At 42.0% G+C, this 12,885-nt stretch overlaps 1 protein-coding gene across 1 annotated transcript in view; it reads right to left on the reverse strand.

Moving 5' to 3' along the window:
* Positions 1-220: 220 nt before the first annotated feature.
* The window catches only part of tenm4 (teneurin transmembrane protein 4), a 214,969-nt gene continuing 202,304 nt past the window's right edge, over positions 221-12,885 (reverse strand). Inside the window, exons 30-32 of the mRNA XM_014980901.2 lie at positions 11,180-12,794; positions 8,076-8,218; positions 221-4,693 (exon numbers count right to left, since the gene is read on the reverse strand). Of these exons, the coding sequence (XP_014836387.2) occupies positions 3,935-4,693; positions 8,076-8,218; positions 11,180-12,794 (2,517 nt within the window). The 3' untranslated portion in view covers positions 221-3,934. The remainder of the gene's footprint in view (positions 4,694-8,075; positions 8,219-11,179; positions 12,795-12,885) is intronic.

Consider the following 12,885-nt stretch of genomic DNA (forward strand, 5'->3'; position numbering starts at 1 on the left):
CCAAAGAGGCAAGTAAATTAGTGTTTTAGAACTTACCTAGAAAAAATTATTTAAAGGAAGCTAAATGCTCACAACACAAAGTGAGAACAGTTCTTATTCAAGGGACTATATTAAATTTAAATTAGGATGAACACCTCTCTTTCTCTTAGAGTTCCTGTAAAATGAATTTGTTTCCTTATATTGTGTATGGTAAATAATAATTTAGGATCAACACAAAACATAAACACAAAATATTCCCTTTATTTTTTTTTCTACCTTAAGACTACACAGGGTCACCAATGTAGCTCTAAGAGGTATCTACATTTGCATTTTATTTACAGCTTACTTGGATGTCCTCATATTTACACAGTCAGAAGAAGCGCTAAAAACACAGTGTTGAGAACAAACCGAAACTCAAAATGAGTCCAAAAACTTTTAGAAAAAGATACAGTCTTATGACGCAACAATTATCAGTGCAATATTCCACAATGCAAATATCCTTCATTCATATTATGCTGAACATACATATTGTTTTTCAGGAACAAAATGCCACTGAATCAACCAACATCATAAAAAAACAGCAAAAAAAAGAAAAAAAAAGAAGTCTTGTCCCATTTGCTTAATCGTTTGTACAGATTGAGACACTCAATCATGCTCTCACCACCTATAGACACACAGACAAGTCTATATGCTTGATCGGAAAATGACAGTCAAGAGTGTGAAGTGGCTTGGCATAGTTCAAAACGGTACCAGAAGTCAAATCAATGTCACAACTCTCAAAATTGTCTCCTTGTGAGTTTTCACATCATGACATTTTTAAATGAGCACAAGTAAACTGTCCTTTGCAGTATCCACCAGGGGAGGGGCATGAACAGAGAAGGTGTGTATAGGAGAGGGGGGCAGGGGGGAGGTCACAGATGTACGAGGGCCAAAAAGTGTCCATGTGGCAAAAGTTGGTGTGTATAGACAACCTTTAGTCTGTGAACGAGAACCAGAACACCTGCAGGTCAAATGCATTTCCTCCAACTAAGAGGAGCCCTATCCTGGAGAATAAAAGCACTTTCTATGCTGACCTGCGGGCAGCCCTTAGGCCAAAGGCAATTTGTATCTTTCATCAGACCCAAAGTACGATCCAAAGCCCATTTACCTCTGCAGCCAATATGCTAATGGAGCATGTATGACTGAATTAACTGCTTTCTTTGACCTTCTGGCTAGCCTCGCACTATTTAAAACCATTTTCACCCAAAGTTTAATCGGATTGGGCGCTGTGTTGTGGAATACTGACTTTAACTCCTCAGTGCTTCACACAAGGAAATCGAGATTCATGAAAAAAAAAAAGAAGCAGTGAGTCTAATGAAATACACAGTAAGGGATTTCACTAAAACCCTCCTCATTGTTTTATTCCATGTGTTCAAACACCTCCCCAAGTATTGTTCAAGTACAACAATCAACAATAAAAGGGACAATAATTCACATTATTTTTAAATTCACATTTGTTATACTGTTAATTCATATAGCTATTTATAAAACAAAATGAAAATATAGTTCAAAACCAGTCCCAGAAAATACCTTTTTGTTCTTTAATACACACAATAGTTCCACAGTATTTTCTTACAGGGTTGGCTCTTCGTGTAGTTTTATGATTGAGTTGTCTGACCACGTACCAAAAAGAAATCTATCCTAAATTTAGATTTTTCAAAATGTATTGAAAAGAGGAACACAAAAAGTAAAAACCCAATATCATATCCCTTTGTTTCTTTTACTATGGGTGCATCTCAGTTAATTAGAATATCATAAAAAAAAGTTAATTACGAAAATTATTTGTAGCTAAAAAAAAAAAAAAAAAATTCTTCCACTAAAGACCTTTGTTTATAAAGCTGGGTGTTCACATGCACCTATTTCCAAGCATATGAGAAAATTAAGAAGGAGGAAAACGTGTCACACATAAAAAGTGCACAAAGGAACAGGGATAAAACTGACCTTTAGCAGATTTTCTTTCACATTGAATGCCTTGTAAATTTCCCTGCAATTCTTGAATAGACTTGCTTTAAAATCACTGTTGCTTTTATATCTACTTCTTCCCACTAAACTTTCTTGTGTTTGGATGGAGTGTCATATGAACAGCCAGCATTAATAGCTGTTAAGCCAACAACAATGGCGTAGTAATAATAATAATAATAATAATACATTTTACTTAGAATTGCCTTTCATAACACTCAAGGTCACTTAAAGAAGGTAATGACTGTCCCATAAAACATGCCCATAAAAAAACACTTCTGAATTAAAAATGAACCATTTGCAATTTCTGAAAGCCTGAAAACCAGAATTACCAAAATTACAGACTAGAACTGCAAGCAGTTATGAGTTGGTTCACCCTCAGCCCCGCCCCTTCCTGCGCACTCAGTTCCCCACATCCTGCCAAGGTGGCGCTGTTGTGTCTCTTAGCATGCCAACCGAGTTGGGAATTTACAGAACAGTGATTACTCCTTAAAGGTGTTACCATTACAATGCATTTTGTAATGGTAACACAATGCAGTACCACCCATAGGCATGCATTTCGCCTATGGGTGGTACTGCATTAAAAAAGAAAAATTCATTAAAAATTCATACTTCATAAATTTCCCAAAACATTTTCAGACAACCATTTCTATGTCTGGAACAACAAAAGCCAGCTCGACAAAATAACAGAAATACAAACTTAAATATATATAACTCTGTTTAATGAATCTGAATAATGTAAGAAGATTCACTTTTTGAACTAATTTACTTTTCAATAATATTCTAATTGACTGAGATTGCACGATTATTCAATTTAGGCCTGCAGAGCTCTGCGAAATGATCAAGTCTGTTGAGCTTTTTCATATTTAGATCACATCGGAAAGGTATTTCATCTGTTTTATGTTACTTTGTTCAAAAATAGTCTCTGACATACCACTGAGATCACATAACAGCTGAATTTATACTGAAAATACAGACTGGTGGAGTTGGTTGCAGGAGATTTTATTTAGGGGTACAAGAGAAATGGACGCTAAATAAAGTATGACAGACTTTTAAGGATTCATTTGTAAAAGAGAGATGAAAACCTTTTAGATTTCTCTGTTTAAAACAGGCCTCCGTGTTGATTTATCCAATAAAATCCAGAATAATATGCCGATGCTTGTAGAGAAACTTTAGAAAATGTGAAAAAGCCCAACAGGTAATGATCTACCATCTGCAAGGCGTTGTCATTAAGCATTTTTGCAGGTTTTGTACTTAATAAAAAAGGCCGACATGCACATTTCAGGGTGCACAGAAACCTTAAGACCACAAATGAGCACAAAGCCTCCTCTCATAGAACTCCGAGACATCACACAAATGAAGGTGCTTTGACAAGTTCAGCTGTGGTTTTGATGAAGGGCATTACGGCCAACAGCAATTTCTCTCATTATTAATGGATGACAGGGGCTAGGAGGGCTTCAAGTATAAAAAAAGGAGTGATTAAAAGAGATGGAATCTCCTTGGCTGAGGCGCAGAAAAAGGCAGAATGGAGCAGGCTTGTGAATTACAATCTGCAAAAGTCTGTTAGCAGAAAGAGAGAGAGAGAGAGAGAGAGAGAGAGAGAGACGGAGAAACACAATGGATCACCAAAACTCCCCTCAGATTCCTTTGAAGAGAATCACCAACAGGTATGAGGAAATGGAGTCACAAAAATAAGCCAAAAAACATCACAGATTTTCATCCTCTAGCAGCCGCACTTGAAGGGCAAAGACTGGTAAAGAATCCTCAGAAGGGAGAAGGGCACTCTTCTGTCAGTGCAGTGCAACTGTTTGCAACCGTCATCTTGTTTACAGCATATTAAAAACCAAGTTGGGCACAGTCAAAAAAAAAAGAAAGTGTGGTCATGTACACAACTGTCTTTGGCAAGAAGTCCCATTTCCTACATCGGAGTCCGTTATCCGACAGCCTCGTGTTCATGTCACCTTCGGCCCATTTCGCTCTGTCTCATGAAGTGGATATTGTTGACACTGTCTGCCAGCTCGGGGTACTGGTCAACTGAAACCACATAGTATCCGTCATAGCCTTGCACCTTCCCTGAGCCCAGAAGCTGCTGCTTCTCTCCCTCAGTCCAGGTTCTTGAGCCTTCCTCCCCGTCTCTGAGTCTCTGGCGCTCCCGGGCCCAGGCCTGGCCGACGGCCCTCTGCCGGGCCAGCTCCAGAACGCGGGCTTTCTCTTCGTCTACGCTGCCGCCGTATCGCGTGTTGAGGAGCAACGATCCATGCTGCAGCTGGATGTCGGTGATGCGCCTAGTCCTGCCATTCAGCACGGTGTTGACCTGAGACACGGTGACGTTGACACCGTTCTCCAGCGTGCGCCGGCCAACCGTCATGCCAATGAGTGCCAGGTCTCCTTCCACTGAGCCCAGCTTGACAAAATGGTGGGTGTCCATCCCCGCGATGGTGAAGTGAAGGTTTTCAAGATAGAACGCGTCGTTCAGAACGGCGGCCATGCGGCGTCCGTCCTCGTTGGCCAGGCTGATGATGTCGGTGCTGATGCGGCCGTCTCGGATGGCGAACTTCACCCCCTTCCCAAAGATGGAGCCGCCGGAGGCGAAGATCTTCTTCCCCTCTGTCTGGGGACATCCTGCGCTTTTGGCGTTGTAGATTTGACCAAAGCGTTCCAGCTTGACGAAAGCTTTGAGCTGCCTTTGAACTTCGCACTGAACGCCCAGCAAAGACTGTAAAACAAAGACAAGACTGGTTAGTCTCAGCCCACGCAGCGCCAGCTGAGGACAGCACCAGGAGTAGTTTGAAAATCAATGAAACAGAAACAAAGTGCTTTACAAAAGAATCTCACTTGGACTTTTTCACATTTTGTCACATTATAATCTCAAACTTGATAGTATTTTACTGGAATTTGCTCTGAAAAATAAGTTGTAAAAAAATAGACAATTTTCCTTCGTGTTGGTCTGTCATATTAAAGTCTAATAAATTCAATTGCAAGTTTGTAATTGTAATGGAAAAATGTGGAGTAGCAGTATGGATTGTCTAGCAAGTCACTATAAAGTGTAAAACTTTACACACAATATTTGCTGCTCGCTAACTTTACAAGAACAGTTTCCATCAGTTTACAGAAAGTCCAACAAAAATCTGTATGGCATTGCTTAACCTCCTTCTTGTTGAGTAAGTTGAAATAAAAATGCAAAATTCATATTTGATTGAATGTCACTGCTGGGTCTCATGAGTATTTTCTCACAAAATGTTGATGAAACAGCTTTTTTAATGGCCAGAAAACAGATCCATGATGTTCTGTTCCTGTCAGTACATCTCTAGTCAAGGTAACAGCGGACGTGTTTGTCAGAGATTGCAAATCTCTCTGATCATAAAAATTTGAAAAAGAAAAAAAAAAACCTAGTGAAACTGCTGTCTTCTAAAAGCACTGCTGGGCCTAATCTGAAACAGGAGATTTTTGGTAACTGGAATATGCAGCACAACTCATTCTGCAAGGGATCAAAGGAGATATCACATCCCCTCCAGCCAATGTTTATGCTTTGTCCTAATATTACTTGACAAGAGATGTTCCTCTAAAAGAAAGAAAGACAAAAAAAAAAAAAAAAAAAAAAAACCCAGAGAGGATGATGCGAAATGGAAGCCGGCCAGAAAACAATGAGGCAGTCGCCTGCGTGCACGTAAGCAGCAACCAAACGGCTTTAAAAATGCCTTCAAGTCACCAGCCAACATACGAGGCTCCGTGTATCCTGAGGAGTTCCTGCCAAGTAGTAACATGCAAAGCCTTCCTGACAGTTTTCCAGTTCTGACTCTGGTTAGAGGGTGGCTGTGGGTTGACGGATTGGTGTGGGGGAGAGCGCTCTGCAGCACGCAGCACGTCTGACCATCGGTTGACATGACACTGCATCACATCCTGGATGAACACATGTCAAACGGAGGAGACGAAAAGGCACATGTGCTATGGAGGTCCTCACAAGCAGTGACCTGTTCAGCTGTTCTGAGGGCCGAGGGAGAGGGGACGAAGTGCAATGTCCTCCACTTTACTTCAAACAGCCTCCAGGGAAACTCCAAGAGACGCATCAGTCACATAGCAGGGGGTGCAATGAGCCTCCAGCGAAACCCTGAATGAGAGATAGAGCCTTGCGCATCGCAAACCTCATCTCTCCGTCTGCTCACGGCACTTTTCAATCTCTGCGTTGGATCGAGCAGCATCACAAAACGGGGGCTTAAGCAGACAGAGATAGAACGGGAGCTGTTCTTTCCTTCCTTCTTTTTTTTTTTTTTCTGAATAAAATACAATCAAATACCAAGGTATAGATGTACAACATGCAGTTTTAAAGTTGTATTGATTCCTGAAAGGGCCCAATATGTTCCTGGGCTTATCTGGCCATTTGCAGTGAGGATCAACCTGGCATTAGCCATCTCAGGGCATCCTTTCAGAAACAGGGATTCTGGATAAAAATACCACACAACAGCTCATGAACAGGATGAGGACTAATTATATGGATCCAGAGGTGTGCTGAAGGCGAATCTTCCTCAAAAACATGAAGGAAAACTTCAAAACGAGGCTAACCTCACAATTCAAAGCCTTAATGATTACACAGTTTGAGCTATTTAGGTCTCTAAATAATTGAGGAGCTGCATTTTGTAGATAAATCTTTTAATTTAGATGTATAAATGTTCTGTTTTCTGATAGAAAGAAACAGGAAATTTTCCTAAAACCAAACATATTATGATATGGACTTTCATTTTTAGTGTTTCATTTCAACAGAGAAGGCGAAAAGCCTGTTACAACTTTGAAACGTCTGAACTGAAAATAGATGGGATGTTGTTTGAGTTCTGTGTTGCTTCTCCTTTGTAGGTTGATAACTTTGGTGAGTTCAAAGATTTCTGTGGGTTGTTAGCACCGGATGACTCAGTCCCAGGAGATTTCCACAGGAACACTTCCAACAGCAGCCCAGGCAAGATGAGGACACCGCTGTGGTTTTTACCTTTATGGTAATGCTCTACACATGAGACGTATGAAATGTCTGTGCCGAGAAATACAGAAATCCCTGTTACATTTTAATCTACTTTGGAAAGTTGAGTCAAGTCTACTTCAAGGGCAAATAGCATCTTACTCAAGAGCTAGAAAACTAGAAGAGACTGAAAATAAGAAACAAATAAATCAAATTCAGACATCATGGTCAAGCAGTTGGCTCTCGACTGTCCTGAGTTCACTTTATTCCGGTCTTTCTTTTTTATCAGACATGGAAAGCAACAAGCATGGACACAACTGAAAGGGAAAAGAAGGAAAAATTACATGTGCCCTTTAAATTATATAACAAAAAACAACCACATAAATAATGACTTGGTACCCATTTCAGGCTGGTCAGACCAGTGAGGTGGCACAGAGGGGTCAACATAATTTGTTTTACCTCAAATTCTGCTTTAGCATAATTTTGTTTTAGTAGTAAATTATAAGTTGATAACTTAAAACATATGGAGTTTTAAGTTTTCATAACTTAAAACTCCATTTTAAGGATTGATAACTTAAAATGGAAGCTAGAATAGCTCACGTATAACGTTTTTTTTTTTTTAAATATCAACCCAGTAGCTTTCAATGTACACATTTTTCAAAAACAAGTTCTCTGTGTTAGGGTAACAGCTGGAGTGTCATGCAACACAAATCCATTCCTGTGCCATTCACTTGTCTGGCTGTAACCAACCCCATGAAAACAACAGTGGCCTCTTCAATAATTCAAGTGAGTTGGGGGCTACCTAAAAGGGCTGATACAAGTGAGAATCAGAGCCTGTCTACTACTTCTCAGACCTTAGCCGGCAGAGTATAACCGAGACGAAATCGATGGTCGTTGGTGGAGGGGAATGGAGAGTGAATTTCCCTAATGGCAGGACAATTACAAGAACTGTTTAGCCTGACCCCATTCCCCAAGATGGGGATGAGGGGGCTGAGACCTGGCTCACTGGGCCATGTTTGGCTTGGTAGTTAGCAGCTCCTCTGGGAATGTGGCAACAAAGAGCATACTCATTTGCTAATGACGGTGAAAAGGAAAGGGGACAAAAGCAGAAGGCAATACTTTAGGGTGAAAGCTGAGATAGATGAGTGACTACCTTGGTGCTGTCCCACTCCTGTGTCTTGATTTGGGTGCGGACTAACTCGTAGGAGGGCTCCATGCTCTCTGTGCTCGGTTTACGATAGCCGGGGATAACATTATACAGCTGGAAGCCAAAGGTCACAAGCCAGCTGTTCACATCTGTGGAGGAGAGGTTAAAAAAGTTAAACTTCTGGAAAAAGACAACAAAGGAGGAACAGACAAGATTAATTTATTAAATCTGATCAGTTGACATTTTGTAGTTAAGTGGCTGCCTTCTTGAAATGCTCTTCAGTCAGGAGGAGCACTTCATTTGTTTGTAAGAGTGGATGAGCTATCCTGAACACTCAAGCCGATGTTGGTGATTCATGTCCAGTCCTGCAGATGCCCCACTAATGACACACAGCTGGATTCCAGAAACAACATCTGAGCACGTCTGCAGCTAATTATGGACTGTAATTTCATGTCACCCGAGACTTCAACAGAAAGATATTTTGAACACTCAGTGGGTTCCTCCAACAGTACTATTTCTCTAATGAGATGCGCGGGGAGGCGAGTGACATTTCCAAGATTTAACTCCGTGCAATCACGATAATGCAATCCATCTAAAAGCAGCAGCCAAAACGGTGGTTGTTAGAACTGCTGCAATCCACTTTTCACGTTATTTGCTGAAATACTCACTTCCCCCCTGAATCTTTTCAGATTCTGTCACGTCAAAACCAGAAACTTCAGTGTGTTTTATTAAAAATGTGTACGACTGAAAATCAAAAAGTAGTATTGTTTTTCTTATTTTGACCGCTTTATTCTGTCGTACCTGAATAAAATCGAGTGCAAACAATTCAAAATTCAGCAGTCTACCTGTCTGCATAAAGTGCATTGTGCGTCCCTCACAGGACTTTTTCCTTCAGGCAAGGGCGTAGGTTCGGTCTAAGTTTTGGTGGGGACCTTGCAAACACAATTGCAGATAAGAAGAAATCAATAATAAAAGAAAAAAGAAAAAATATTACATAATTAACAGACCTATTCTACCTCACATTCAGTGCTGACCTTACTAAACACCGGACTTTACAACAAATGCGTTGCGTGATAGATATCTAACTTATGGGTCCACTCACTGTACTTACAGCCGACGTAGCGAAATAACTTCTAATGTCTGTCCTTTTCTTTTTTGGTGGCGACATGGTCTGGAGACTCAGAAGGAGACGCGTGTGCCCAGCTAGCCGCCGCCTTTTGCAGCTAATCAAAGAACGTCCGACGATTCAACTGACTCCCCCTCCCCCCACCCCCCCCGACAGCACCGTTCTGACACGGTCTCGGAGGCTCATAATAAATGTCAAACTAAGAAGCTTCCGTTCCGCGCACCGCCTGTTGCTGCTAATCAAAGATCGTAGATCCACGTTCTTTGAGCCAATATGGCAAAAATTGGTCGGGACTTTTTCATATCCCGTGAATATTGGTCGGGACATGTCCCTACCGTCCCTACCCAAACCTACGCCCATGTCTTCAGGTATGGCTTTGCCATATTTTCTTTTACAAATGGTCCCGCTTAAGAACGAGCAGTGGCGCCTTCTTCTGGATGGCGGCCACATTACAACACTGAAAGTAGATCTAAGAGGATGTCATTAATTAATAGAATGGAACAAATTTTAATCTAATAAACTATGGATTGACAATAATAAGTCTGTTAATTGTTTGCATCCCTAATTTAGATGCAGCCATCTTCTAATTAACTGTGATTACATCATACACAACAGGATTCTTTTTACTAATTATGCTTTTTTTAAATTTATTTGGGGTAAGAGAAAAGTGGGTATACAAACAATCCAAAAACTGGACACAACCATATATACCTTTTATTCCCATCCCAAATTTGTAATTGTTGGGTTTAAGTGTTGGGTTTATCAAATAAAACTAACAAAAAATAAGATTTCTGTTCTCAATGTGAAAAATGTAAAAAAGAAAAAAATTAAGTAATGATACTTTTACAAAGCTCTATCACTACGATCATTTTTAAGATCAGAGAGCAACATGTCGGAGAGAAAAGCCTGTTCAGTTGCAGGTATTTGTATCCTGCTCCTGTTATTGACAGCAGAGTCACTGCCACGGCACATGGGTGGCAACAGATTGCCAATACAACACTGTGGTGCACAACAAAGCTTTTTTAAACAAGAATTTGTTTGGGAACAATGAAAGGACCACAGTCATTTAGTGAATGGAATTTAAATGTCAGTGCCATCAATCACAGTTGAGGCAGACCCGCTGCAGTATATCTATGGGTCTGTTTAGTATTCAGAGCCCCTTATGGAGGACTGTGAAGCTGAACGGTGCTCTCATTGGAGGGAAGTTAAATGACTTTGTTGGAGCAGAAGAAGTTGAAGGCTGGATCCCAATTAAACAAAAAAGGGGCTTAATTTACCTCTCGACACGGTGCAGAGGAAATGGGAGTGAAAAAAAAAGTACCATATTCCCTATCCATATTATGCAGGTAAAACAAAGAAAATAATTGCAGAATTCCTTTAACTACAGAGAATTTACTGGGTATCGTTAACATAGTTTCCCTTCCAGGCTCTAAGGTTGATGCAACCAGGCCTGGCTATGATTTCTATGAATCCATTGTGCCCTCCTGTTCCCCACTGCGGTGCTTTCACTGTCATTTGTCCTCCCCCTAACACAAAGGAACAGAGAGTATTTCTGTGAAGGATCTGAGTGTTCAACAGCAGAGAGGGCCCAGCCATAAAGCACGGCTCCCTTTGAGCATTTTCAAAAATGATGGCCGCTGGGCGCTTGCAGAGGTGGAGATGCACATAAACACACTGAAGCCCGACATCAGCGAGGGAGCTCTTAAACATCTACTAAATGTGAATTTAGTATTTTATATTGAATTTATTTATTTATTTATTTTTAAAAAATCTGATTCCACAAAAATATTGTGTTGTTACTCTTTGTACACATTTATACTTCAGGAAAGCTTTTTTTTGTTTGTTCATGATTTATGAAAAACTTTCTTGAATGGTAAATTTCTTGTCTCCTCCCATGTTGTAAGTGTATAGAAAATAATTAGAACTGTCTCATCATATTTGTCATTCGGTTTTAGTCTGAGTGAACCATGGGAGGACGAATTACCTGTCATGTAGCACTTTGTCTCCTCATTATTGCTGAGTGGGTTGTTATTCTTAAACATGTACAGGTTGAATGGAACGATGCGATTGTTATTGAGATGACTCCAGATCTCTCTGTCCGGTGTTGTCCAGCGGCCAGCGAGGACATCGTAATCCCGTTTGCCCATGTGGACCAGTTTGCTAAGAGGCTCATACAGTCCTCCCTGGTAGCCAATTATAATCTGGAAGCTGGGATTGGTGTCCAAGTAAACCTCTCCGAATGCCGTGTGGAGAATCTGCTTAATCATGAGGCCTGAACCGCTGAACACAGCGAGAGGAGTGCCGATGTTGTCGCACGCCACGTAAAACTCATCGCCGCTGCTCAGCTCCATGGCAAACAGGTGTCCCTGCAGATCGTAGTATAGCGAAGCAATCTCAGAGCTGGAGTGGTTGTACATGTGGGTGACCCGAGTGGGGCTGGACAAGTCGGCATAGAAGAACTGCAGGTGGTGACCTGTGCTGCTTCTGCTGGAAACCCGCCTGCCCAGGCCATCGTAGCGATACTTGATGCTCCACCCACTGGCTTTGTTGTACACCTTCGTCAGCAGACCGGCTGAGTTGTACTCAAAGTAGTCGTTCCCTCGTTGCTTCAGGAAGCCGTCCTCATCCATCCGGTACGTCGCATCTCCCAAGCGGGTGATGCGGTCTCTGACGTCGTAGCGTAGCGGGGTGAGGCGCGCGCTGTTTCCAGGGCTGAGGAGGTGCAGGTTGCCGTTCAGGTCGTAGCTGTACCTCCACAAGGGCTTGTCGTTGATGGAGACCACCTGGAGCTGACCGTCAGCATCATACTCATAGGTGTAGCGTGTCGTGTTGGCGTAAGGTCCCACTTTGAGCTCTTTGGCCACCACACGCCCCATGTTGTCATACTGCACCATCATCCAGTACATGAGCGAACGAAAAATCTCATACTGGACCTCCTTCACTCGACCGTAGGCGTCAAAGTGTTTGGTGTGCGTCATCACTGCAGTGGTTATAATTTGATTTATGTCGTAATAAATTACTCCAAATTTGCCAAACTGTTCTGTTTTGCCTGACACGTCGTCATAGCGATACAAGTCGATTGGTAGCGGAGTTTCGTTAATGACCGCCTGCATGCTGGTGACTCGGAAGCTGTTGTCATAGACGTAGTCGAATCTTGCATTGACCATGCCTTCCTCGCTGAACCTAAAGATCTGCCTGTCGATGAGCGGGCCGATCTGTCTGTATCGGATCGTGCAGGTGAAGCCTTCGCTCTGGAGGTTGACGGTCTTCAGCATCCCCGCCATCTCGTCGTAGGAGAAACCAATCCGTGTGGTGTCATAAAGGATCTCCAGCAGCTTGGAGAGCTTGCCGTACTTGTAGATGACCCTGCGACCTGTTCCCAGGTGGGTGGTCTGCAGCAACTGCCCGGCCTCACTGTAGTCCTGGAGCACCGATGCGTTGCCTTCGGGGGGTCGGTAAGTGTTTCTGTAGTAGCCAATAGAGCGGGACGTCTCCAAGGTGTGCCGAGCTACGTTGGGCATGGTCACGGAAGACAATCGATCGTTTTTGTCAAATTCAAAGATGTACTGCCTCTGACTGTAGAGAAGCAGCACCATGGACTGCAAGGAGAGAGAAGAAACAAATTATAAGACAGGAATAAATGGGACATCTTAACCAAGTGGCCACCATAGTGTACAGAAACATTTGAAA

Source organism: Poecilia mexicana, unplaced genomic scaffold, assembly GCF_051168715.1.
Source record: "Poecilia mexicana isolate PSO_F unplaced genomic scaffold, ASM5116871v1 scaffold_13, whole genome shotgun sequence".
NCBI classification, from domain to species: Eukaryota; Metazoa; Chordata; class Actinopteri; order Cyprinodontiformes; family Poeciliidae; genus Poecilia; species Poecilia mexicana.